The sequence below is a fragment of the Mus caroli genome, chromosome 17 (assembly GCF_900094665.2).
Source record: "Mus caroli chromosome 17, CAROLI_EIJ_v1.1, whole genome shotgun sequence".
Classification (NCBI taxonomy): domain Eukaryota; kingdom Metazoa; phylum Chordata; class Mammalia; order Rodentia; family Muridae; genus Mus; species Mus caroli.
Window position 1 is genome coordinate 30,045,066 of NC_034586.1, and position 12,260 is coordinate 30,057,325.

Sequence of the window (12,260 nt, forward strand, 5' to 3'; positions counted from 1 at the left end):
AGTTGGATCTCATGGAGGCATTTCCTCAACTGAAGCTCCTTTCTCTGTGATAACTCCAGCTGTGTCAAGTTGACACAAAACTAGCCAGTATATCCTCCTACCTCCAACTCTGAGTACTGGGATTCCAGGTGTGCACCACTACAGGCCTGTTTCCTGGATAGTATGGACTGTATAAACTAATAAGGACGAGTAAAAGGGACCATTATTAAAAAGTCTCAGAATAGTACAGGTACTGCATTTAACATTGTCCATGTGTGGTTTTTTTTTTTTTCTTTGAGAAAGGGTTCCAGTAATCCAGCCTGGCCTCTGCACTTTTGATCTTCCTACCTCTGCCCCCGAAGTGTTGCTACTACAGGCCTGCACCATCACCAAGGCGGTGTTAGTGATAAAATCCAGGGCTTTGAGCATGCTGCTGCTAGGAATGCTACCAACTGAATCACTTCTCCGTGAATATCAGGAGTTTGAACTAGTGCACAGACAGGCCCCAACCCACCTAATTCCAAAGCACCATAATATAGGGTTCCTGCACATGATCCAGGCTCCACTCCAAGGTAGGCCCCGTGTGTAACAGTCAGTCCTAGAAGGCTCACACCAATCAGGCTTTGTGGGCACGCCCACAGCCTTCTCCTTTGCCCTAACACCAGCTACAATCCTGCTTTCAACGCAGTCCGCCCGCCAAACCCAGGAAAGCCCCGCCCCTCGGGACGCCCCGCCCCAACGGCCTCTCCTACCTCCTCGGGCCCCACCCCCCCAAGGCCCCGGCCCCGCCCCGGCGCATCCGGGGTCCGTAGGCCTCGCCGAGCCTCCCTTTCCTCACCACTGCGTACTAGGGCCCGAAGCCTAGCGAACTCCACTTGCCCCGGCTTCCTCCGACTCCCTACCCCGGACAGGCCCCGTTGAAGTCCCGGGCTCCACCCTGAGCTCTCTGTTCCTGTAGCTCGGCTTCGGCCCTCCAGTCGCTATTGTGACCTCGCCTGTCTGTACCCCACAAGGCGCACCTTTGAATAGGTAATCGTACTCGTCGTCCCGGGTCCCCATTGTCCTGGCGCTTCCGGCGGGATCGGCGACTCCGCAGCCCCACCACAAACACCCGTCGGGGGCGGAACCGGCGCCGCGTAGAGCGGCGGTCTAAAGGCCAGTCAACGGTGAAAGCGGTAGTGACAGGCACCTGGACAAGCCAATCAGGCTGAGAAACCGAGCTCGGGGGGGTAGGAGCCTTCTGGGATCCACCCTTCTAGCCCTCGGTCTCCCGGAGAAAGGCGGAAGGAATGCGGACCTTTTCGAAGTGACAGATTCAGCAGCCTATCAAAAGCAGACAGGGGAAGGCGGGACGGAACACTTGAACAATGAAGTGGATTGACAGAGTGCGTAACCAATGAGAGACTGAACTCAGACTGGGCCTTCCAGCGAACCTGTAGGGGAAGGGAAATTGAGCTACCTCTAGGTGACGTTACGGACTTTAACGTCCTGATGACATCATAGATTAGTGGGTCTCCTCCGACCTCTTATTCTAGCCCCATAAATGACCATTTCCGGGTGTATGTTCGTTGATTGGGGGTTCCTTCTCTGGGTTGCAGTTCTGGGGAGTTCTTTGTTTAAATCTAAAGCTTATGTCAGTACCTCCAAAACAAATGGGGATTCTAGGCTTTTTTATTTGTTCCTCTTCTCAAAAAGTTCTCTTGTTTTCTGCTTTCACCATTACTCATATTTTTTTCTTTTCTTTTTTTTAAGACAGGTTTTCACTATGAAACCCTAGCTAGACTGGAATTGGTGATATGGATCAGACTATACCTGTCTGATTTTCTTTTTTCTTTAGTGTGTGTGTGAGTGACAGGGTCGCACCATGTAGCCCTGGCTGTCTGGAACTTGCCCTGTATAGACCAGGCTGGCCTTGAACACAGAGAGCTGCCTGTCTCTGCCTCCCAAGTGCTGGTATTAGAGGCGTTGGCCACCACCACCCGGCTTGGTTTTGTTTGTTTGCTTGTTTGTTTGTTTGTTTGTTTGTTGAGAAGAGGCCTCGTTGTTAACCTGACTAGCTTCATATTGAAGAGGGAGTAGAGATAGAGAAAGGCAGAGAGAGTGGCAAGGAGTGGGGTGGAGAGAGAAGAGGAGAGGCCGGCCAGGGAGAAGGGGCAGAGTGTAAGATAAGAGAGGAGGGGAGCAAACAGCCCCTTTTCTAGTGAGTTAGTCATGCCTAGCTATTGCCAGGTAACTGGGAGCCTAGAAGGAATGATAACAATACGTATTTACTTTGAACTAACTTCCTTTTTTCTTGTTCTGTTTTATTTGGAGCACAGGGTCTCCCTGCCTAGAACTTGATATTTAACACTGAGAGATCCACCTGGCTCTGCGCCGCCGCCCCCAACCCCACCTTCCCCAGTGCTGGGATTAAAAAACACGCCACCTCATGCTAGCCAACTTTGAACTTATGATTCTCTTGTACACTGGTAACTTAGAAGTTACCTCTCGGGGGCTGGAGAGATGGCTCAGTGGTTAAGAGACTGACTGCTCTTCCAGAGGTCCTGAGTTCAATTCCAAGCACATGGTGGCTCACAAACATCTGTAATGGGATCTGATGCCCTCTTCTGGTGTCTGAAGACAGCTACAGTGTACTCATCATATATATAAAATAAATAAATAAATAAAATCTTTTTTAAAAAAGTTACCTCTCTGATTTCATTTTCTTCCTCTGCTTATGTATTCCTGAGATTATGTGGCTCATTTGGGCCATGAAGTCTTTGTTTAACAGATATTCAGAGGTTGGGAGAATAATAAGGAACAACAATGCAGCTTAATTTTATTTGTATATGTGTGTTTTGTTTGCATGTTGTGCACTATGTGTTTGCAGTGCCCATAGAGGTCAGAGATGATGTTGGATCCTTAACTGGAGTAATAGACAGTTGTGATCCACCATGGGGGCACTGGGAATCAAACCTGGGTCTTCTGTAAGAACAGCCAATGATCTTAACCACTGAGAAATCTCTCAAGCTGGAAGCTAAACTAATTAGATTGCAAAGGTTTGATTTCAATCCCTAGCACTGAAGTGGGGGGAAAGTTATTACTGGCACTATAACAGGTGTTTAGAAGCTGCTTTGGGGCTGAAAATGGGGCTCAAGTGAGAGTTCTTAGTATGCACATAGACTGGGTGTGGTGGCATATGCCATTAGGAGAGTTGAGTTCAAGGTCATCTCCTGCCACATATGGAGTTTGAGGCCCTTACTAAATCAAACAAAAATAAGAGGCTAGAGAGAGAACTCATCCATTAAGATCACATTCTGCTCTTATAGAAGACCCAGGTTTGATTCTCAGCACCAACATGGTGGCTTACAACCATCTGTAACCACAGTTTCAGGGGATCTGATACCTTAGGGTCCTGTATTCATGTTTCTTTTTCTTTTCTTTCTCTCTTTCTTTTTTTTTTTGTTTTGGTTTTGGTTTGGTTTGTTTTTTTGGTTTTTTGAGACAGGGTTTCTCTGTGTAGCCCTGGCTGTCCTGGAACTCACTCTGTAGACCAGGCTGGCCTCGAACTCAGAAATCCGCCTGCCTCTGCCTCCCGAGTGCTGGGATTGAAGGCGTGTGCCACCATGCCCGGGTTCATCCTTTTTTTCTTAAGTTTTTTTTTGGAGACAGGGTCTCTCTGTGTAGTCTTGCCAGTCCTCGAACTCACTATTGAGTCAAGATTAGTCTTGAACTCACAGAAATCTGTGTGACTCTGCCTTAGTGGTGCTGAGGGCAAAGATGTGTGTCTCTATACCAAGCTAAAGCATATGTTAAAGCAATAGGGAGATAAATTCTATATAGGGAATGAAGCAGGGTAAGAGGGGAATGTTACATTGGAAACTGGTGCTGTATCTGGAGTTGGGGGGGAAAACCCAGCCTCTGGCAGCTGAACAAGGTCTTAGTTAGGGTTTTGCTGCTGTGAACAGACACCATGACCAAGGCAAGTCTTATAAAAAACAACATTTAATTGGGGCTGGCTTATAGGTTCAGAGGTTCAGTACATTATCATCAAGGTGGGAGCATGGCAGCATCCAGGCAGGCATGGTGCAGGAGGAGCTGAGAGTTCTATGTCTTCATCCAAAGGCTGCTATTAGAAGACTGACTCCTAGGCAACTAGGGTGAGAATCTTAAGCCCACACCCACAGTGACACACCTACTCCAACCAGGTCACACCTCCAAATGGCGCCACTCTCTGGCACAAGAATATACAAACCATCACAAGTCAGGCTAGCCTAGTTAGCCCAATATGCCAATTAAAGAGATAGATAGAAAGAGTGTTTGCTTAACAAGAACAAAATCCTGGATTCTATAACCAGAACCACAAGCGTATGTGTGTGCATATATAGTGTATGGCAATCTCTAGGCTAGCAGGGGCTACATGAGACCCTTTCAGAAGATGATGCAGGCCCGTCTCTGTGACCTCAAGGCCATCCTGGTCTTTATAGTCAGTTCCAGAACTACATAAACTCTGGAGACAGACAGACAGACACAGAGACACAGAGAGAAAGTTTATTTTTACTTTGTGTTCTTTTTAAATATACAAAATGGTATTTTGGTATACAAATGCATTTAAGACCTGTAGTTAATTTTTTGTGTGTGTGGCAAAGTGTCTGACATCTAAGGAAAGCTGTGGCATGTGTTGCAAATGCATTGCTGCCTTTCGGAATGTTACGAACACAAAATATGCATCACTTTCTTGACCTAGTTAGTTTTTTGTTTTCCCTTTCTAGTGACTAGGACCAAACCTAGAGCCTATATGCAAGTGCTTAGCCACTGAGTCACACACACAACCAGCCCTCACTTAAATTTTTGTAGTCACTAACAGAATTATCAGTACCAAGAGGGCAGGGACTGTGTGCACAATATTTCTGTACTCTTGTACTGAGCATCTGTTGAGTGAAGAATAACATAACTGCAGAGTCCACATGGTAGTTAAATAATACTTGTTTCTATTCTGGGTTCGGGGATCCTGACTTTTTTCCACTTGTCACCCTTGACTACCTCATTCTGTCCCTCATCCTCCTGCATTCCTCAGCTAATCTTGGTTATTGACTTTACATATTCAAGAAAACTAAACTACAGTTGAGGAACTATCTCCACCAGATTAGCCGATGGACATGTCTATGGACATTTTCTTGATTGCTAATCATTGCAATAGGAGAACCTAACCTATTTCAGGTAGTACTACCCCTAAGCAGGTGGGCCTTGACTGTAAGAAACATAGTTGGACATGAGCCTAGAAACAAGCTACCGTGCAGTGTTCCTCTGTGGTCTCTGCTTCAGTTCCTGCTTTCAGATTCCTGTCTTGAGTGCCAACCTTGGCTTCTCTTGGTAGACTGTAACCTGTAAGCCAAATAAATCTTTTCCTTGCTGGCTTGCTTTTGCTCAGCATTTTATCACAGCAACAGAGAAATAAACTAAAAAGATTCTGGTTCTAATTGCTTCTCACTATCTTCATACTACCATTTAATCATGACCCCCATCACTAGACTGGGCAGTTTCTTCCTCTTTGCTCTCCCTCCTTTGCCCTCATCACTCACAGGCCACTGTTTTACCTAAAGCCACCAGAAAGAGTATTTATTTATTTATTTATTTAGTATCTCAGGTAGACCTAGTTGACCTTGAACTCACTATGTATCAGGGATAATGTTAAACAGGTCTTCTTGCTTCTTATTTCCAAGCGCTAAAGATAACAGGCACATATCTATCGCCTCTTCTGTCTCACAGGGAGTTTTAAAAACAAGTGAGATATGTTAATTGTTTGATTAAAAACCTTTTAGAAAAATATTAGGAAGATAAAGACAAGAAAAGCCTTTTAATCCACCCTTCAGTAAACACTAAGTGCCTACTATGTGCTAGCAATTCAACACTGAAAGAGACAGTCTCAGTAATCTCATGGCAGGTAGAATCTGGCAGCAAAGAGTTAAACAAAAGGAAACCTCTCATGATGATGCATGGCAATAATCCAGCTACTATGGAAGCTGAGGCAGGAGGATCAAAGGAAACTTGAGACCATAGCCAGTTCAAGTTTCCATAATCTTGCTGTTCTGAAGTTCAAACAAGACCTTGTTCCAAACATCTAGGCATGGTACTACATACCTATGATCCCAACACTTGAGAGGCAGAGGCCAGAGGCTATCCAGTTCAAAGTCATCCTTGACAAAATTGTGAATTTGGAGCCAGCCTGGGTTATACCACACCACATCTCAAACGATGATAATAAACCAATGAACAGGGCTGGCAAGATGGCTTAGTAAGTAAAGTGCTGGCCTCTGGTGGTCTAAATTCAATCACTGGAGCCTGAGTAAAGGTGGAAGGAGAGAACTGAATCCCGAAAGTTGTCCTCTGACCCTCATGCACACCACTGCACGTGTTGCCCACCAAACAACCCTACAGAGAACAAACTAACAACAAGAAAACATGAAACAACTAGAGCCACTAATGCCATCCTGAGTCCACTGCTTTGAGTTTCATCTAATCTAACACCATTAATGTTATGACTTGGTCCAGGTGGTGGGTGGTACATGCCTTTAATTCTAGCACTCAGGAGGCAGAAGCAAGTGGATATCTTGAGTTCGAGCCAAACCTGGTCTACAGAGGGAGTTCCAGGACAGCCAAGGCTACACAGAGATACCCTTTCTCGAAAAACCAAACAACAAGAAAACAAAACAAAAAACAAAAACATGCACACAATGTATTACGTTGGAGGTTAGACTCTAACACGTTGAGTGTGTGTTTGGCTTGGTTTTGGTTTTGCACGAAATGGACTAGCCTTGTACTCCTGGTCCTCCTGCCTCTTCCAGCACAACTATAACCAGATTTTGAGGCAAAAGGCACTGCTCTTGAAGTTTCAACCAGTCAGGCTCAACCATCTTAATACTCTAATTAAAGGCGTAAATAGTGGTTGAAAGAAGGAAAAGGAGACTTATTTAATTAGTCACCATGGAGAGAGGGAACCTCAAAAAGGGTTAAATGACCACAAGTTTCTTTTTGTAGGATACTGATATGAACTTTTGGTTTTAGATAGAGGAAGAATTAGGGCAAGGGCAAGATGTGTGCATAATTAAGTAGCTTTCATCTAGAAACGGTCCCAGCTCCTCCTCTCTGGTGGCTGCTAAGTTATCAGTCTGTTAAACTATAATCCATTGATAGTGTCTCTTAGCATTGTCGCTAGCTATGGAGGGGACTGATCTGGTTTCCTACAGGATGATCTGCTCCAGTGGGCAGCCTTCCCCACATAGAAAACAGCTCTCATCTTTGGGATGCTCTATCTACCCTGTGAAGCTCCAGTCTTCAAGATCGTGAGCTGAAATTCCCAGGAAAATGCCACACCTGAATGAAGGATTCTATGAGACAAATTGATTGACTACGATTCAGCATTGCAGACAGTTGACATGCTGCAGGTCCAGCCAGGTATAGTGCAGCATACATTTAAAGTCAGCACTAGGGAGGCATAGGTAGGCATATCTTTGAGTTTGAGACTAGCCTGATCTACAGAGTGAGATCCAGGCTTAGGAAAACACTCTTTCTTAATACGCACACAAATATTGTGGGTCAATTGCCAAATTATGCAACTTTAGCCTTCTTTAAATAAAAAAAAAAATGTGTGTGAGTGCTTTGCCTACATGTATATATGTATACCACAGGCTTATAGCCAGAAGAAGCCATCAAAAGTCCTGGAAGAGCAGTTACAAATGGCTTTGAGCTACCCTGTGAATGCTGAGAACTGAACCCAGATACTCTGTAAGAGCAGCAAATGCTCTTAAGCCCTGAGCTATCTCTCTGGCCTCTCTTTAGCCCTCATAATAGCCAGTCATAGTCTGGCAAGATAGGTCATAAAGTAACAATGATGTTGCACAATGCCTGTAAAGTAGACTTTTTAAAAAGTTTTTTATTGGCTAATGTGATGGTGCATGCCTTTACTCCTAGCACTTGGGAGACAGAGGCAAGAGGATCTCTGTGAATTTGAGGCTTTATCTACATAGTGAATTCCAGGACAGCCAGAACTATGTAGAGAGAACATCTCTCATATATATACAAACAAACAAACAAATAAGTAAGTAAGTAAATAGTTAACTAACTCAGGGGGCTGGAGAGATGGCTCAGTGGTTAAGAGCACTGACTGCTCTTCCAGAGGTCCTAAGTTCAATTTGCAGCAACCACATGGTGGTTTACAACCATCTATAATGAAATCCAATGCCCTCTTCTGGTGTGTCTGCCCTTTTCTGGTGTGTCTGAGGACAGCTTCAGTGTACTCATAAACATAAATAAATAAGTAAAAATCTTTAAAAAAAAAAAAAACAAAAAAACTCCACTCATGGGGCTACAAAGATGACTTAGTGTTAAGAACACTGGCTGCTTTTTCAGAAGACTCAGGTTCATTCCTAGAATCCACATAGCAGCTCACAGTCATCTGTAACTCCAGCTCTAGCGGATCGAATGTCCTATCCTGTCCTTCTCAGGCACCACACACGCATAGTGCACAGATACACATGCAGGCAAAACACCCAAACACAGAGAATAATTCTTTTAAAAAAAATCTACTCATTTTCTACCTTGGTGTCTTTTGGCATGTATCAGTAAGTAACTAGCTTTTATGTACTCCTCCCCCCCAAATCCCAGTATACCATCAGATAGTATTAAAAATACTATAATAAAGATTTCCCCATTTTTGCTGTAACCTGCCTACCTGATGTTCCCACAGTTGTATTTGAAAAATGCCTGTACTCATGATTTTCTTTTGCTCTATGACTATAAAAAAATTACAAAATGGTTACCATTTTTGGAGCGTGGTAATCAGGGTGAGCTGAATGCAAGTTTCGAGGTCACAGTCACTTATCGTTGGCTACAGAATGAACTGCCTCTCTTATTCCATCTGAGGTACGAGCTGTGCTCACAAAGTTTCAGGACAATGACTCTGTGCCTTCAGCCTTTAAACAGAAAACAGTGTAGTCGAGGTTTCACACAGGCTCAGACATAAAACAAAGGCAGAGAGGCCAGGTGTTTATCTTATGTTTAGTTCCTATGTGAGAAGTCAAGGGTATTTTTTCTTTTAAAATATTTTTATTAGTGTGTGTGTGTGTGTGTGTGTGTGTGTGTGTGTGTAGGGCAACCTGCATGAGTTGGTTCTATCATTCCACCCACTGTGTAGATTCTCAGAATTGAACTCAGTTCTTCAGGCTTGGTGGCAAGTGCCTTTATTGTTGGACCATCTCAAAAAAACCTCAGTGGTTGTCTTCTCTTTTCTTTTTAAGCAAAACAGGTTAATTTTTTTTAAGTTATTATAACTAAGTGGTAATGGCATAAACCTTTAATTCCCGTACTTGGGAGGCAGAGGCAGGCAGATCTCTGTGAGTTCCAGGCCAGCCAAGGTTATACAGAGAAATCCTATCTTGAAAAACAAAAACAAACAATGAAAACAACAACAAACTTATTGCATTTATTTATTTGTTAATGTGTATAAGTGTGTGCCTATATATGAAGGTCAGAGAACAACTGGTAGCAGTCCTCTTCCACCACCACTATGTAGGTCTTCCAGATCAAACTCAGGTTCTCAGAGATGGCAGAAAGACCCCTTTACTGCCTAAGCCATTTGGCTAGTGCATCAAAAGCAGTTTCTTCCTTCCTTCCTTCCTTCCTTCCTTCCTTCCTTCCTTCCTTCCTTTCTTTCTTTCTTCCTCTCTCTCTCTCTCTCTCTTTCTCTCTCTTTTTCACTCTTTCTCTCTTTCTTTTTTTAAGATTTATTTATTTATTTTTATGTATATGAGTACACTGTAGTTGTGAGCCTTCATGTGGTTGTTGGGAATTGAATTTAGGACCACTACTCACTCCAGTCGGTCCTGCTCACTCAGTCCCTGCTTGCTCTGGCTCAAAGATTTATTTATTATTATAAATAAGTACAACGTAGCTGTCTTCAGACAAGACCAGAAGAAGGAGTCAGATCTCATTACGGGTGGTTATGAGCCACCATGTGGTTGCTGGGATTTGAACTCAGGACCTTTGGAAGAGCAGTCAGTGCTCTTACCCACTGAGCCATCTTGCCAGCCCCAAAGGCAGTTTCTAAGTGCCCATTACAGCATGAGCTTTGTGCAGACATAGTCAAACAGTAGCAGTGGAAGCTGGGGGCTTGGCTCCATTGGTAGAGTACTTGCCTAACATGTACAATGCCTTGGATTCCATCTCTACGGACTGCATAAACTCAGCATGATGGTGCATGCTTTTCACCCTGGGACTCAGGAGGTAGAAGCAAGAGGATCGGGAGTTCAAAGTCAACCTTGACTACACAGCAAGTATGAGAACCATTTGAGACCCTGACTCAAAAAAAAAAAAAAAAAAAAAAAAAAAAAATTCTGTTCCTTTTTTTTTTTTTTTTTTTTTGAGACAGTTTTTCTCTATAGCCTTGGCTGTCCTGGAACTCACTCTGTAGAACAGGCTGGCCTTGAACTCAAAAATCTGCCTGCCTCTGCCTCCCAAGCGCCAGGATTAAAGGTGTGCACTACCACTGCCCAGCTGACATTCTGTTTCTAAAATGAGTCTGTTATGAAAATGATCTAGGTGGTAAGATACTTGCTCTTCAAGCAAGCATGAGGATCTGAGTCTAAATCTCCAGCAGTCCATTCAAAAAGCTGAGGTGGTGGGCTGGACAGATGGCTCTGTGGTTAAGATTGTCCGTTGGTTGCTCTTCGGAGTTCCTGAGTTCAATTTCCAGCATTCACATGGTGGCTCACAACCATCTGTAATGGGATCCGAAGCTCGTTTCTGGTGTGCATAAAGATAGCATACTACATTAATTAAAAAAAAAAAAAAAGGCTGAGAATCTGAGGTGGCAGCAACCATCACTGGGGAAGAGTAGAGTCTCTAATACATGCTGGCCAGCCAGTCTGTCTTAATCTATGAGCCCCTGGTTCAATGAAACATCCTACCTCAAAAAATAAATCAGAGCCGGGTGGTGGTGGCGCACACCTTTAATCCTAGCACTCGGGAGGCAGAGGCAGGTGGATTTCTGAGTTCGAGACCAGCCTGGTCTATAAAGTGAGTTCCAGGACAGCCAGGGCTATCTATACAGAGAAACCCTGTCTCGAAAAACCAAACCAAAAATGAATAAATAAATAAATAAACAAATCAGAGAATAATTAAAGACACCACTATTGACTTAAGTGGAAACTTGTAGTTTCTTTGGAAAGTTAGTTATGTCAAATGATGGTTTGCTGGGGCACACAGGTGAAAGGATGTCTTGCTAAACATGTCAGGCACATGAAAGACTGTCTTCCAGAAGCAGAAACTGGTGAAAGGATGTTTTGATATAGGAAGCATGTGAAAGGACCAGTGATGAAGGAGTATAAATATGACTCCACAGACAGTGGGAGACAAGCACTGACCACTGGTTTGGTTTGCCCCACCTCTCTATTCTTCACTAACGACTCACATGTATTGAGTCATTATTCACAATATTCATCTTTCGTAGCATTGCTGAGCTCAACTTGAGGTAAGAAAGTCCAACACAGAACAACTTGTGAGGTTCCTGAGGCAGCTTGCCTTTTCAGTGGCCTTGGGTCAGGCCAGATGGAGAGCCTGGCAGTTTCTTCAGGATTGAACTGCAGCTGCTCGTTCAAGTATGGTGTCTGCCTGCCTAGAGGAGTGGTCTGCAGATGCGCAGTCGTATTTGGTGTTTGCTACGGGACTGAACTGCTGCCAAAGAAGGTCGAGCTCGCCCCCAAAGAACTACTGCTGAACAGGTCCACCTCCCCCATATCCTAACAACTGTCTCTTCACTGTCTCTGCTGGGTGGTGGCTCGAGGAGAGGTCGAACCCTTATTAAAAGTAAATTGCAAAAAATGTATGCCTACAATTGGCCTCTAGCCTTCACATGTACAGTGTGTATCAACCCACCCTGTATCAAATGCATACACGTGAACTCATATACACACATATTTTATGAATGGAACTACATTTTGAAAAAGTACCCCCCTTCAGTTCTGGGGGATGGAACCAAATGCTGCCTCGATGCATGTGAGGTAGGTGCAGTGCTCTGCAACTAAGATGCAGCCCTAACCTATCATTTTGGTGGCTTGTTGTTTTTTACTTGGTTTTGGCTTTTGAGATAGGATCCCACTGTATCTCAGGCTGGCCTGGAACTGACTGTGTAGTTGAGCTTGGCTTCAAACTTGTGAGTCTGCTGCCTCAGCTTCCCAAGAAGCAAATGTGTGTCCTGCCTTGAACTAATTCCCTTCCCTTCAGAGAGATGGTGTTTTTTTTTTTTT

The 12,260-nt window shown here is 44.1% G+C and overlaps 1 protein-coding gene across 1 annotated transcript in view; it reads right to left on the reverse strand.

Annotated features, from left to right (window-relative positions):
* Positions 1 to 1,258, reverse strand: part of Rab11b (RAB11B, member RAS oncogene family) — a 13,369-nt gene extending 12,111 nt beyond the window's left edge. The window contains exon 1 of the mRNA XM_021186184.2: positions 999 to 1,258. Coding sequence (XP_021041843.1) covers positions 999 to 1,038 — 40 coding nt within the window. The 5' untranslated portion in view covers positions 1,039 to 1,258. The remainder of the gene's footprint in view (positions 1 to 998) is intronic.
* Positions 1,259 to 12,260: the final 11,002 nt, after the last annotated feature.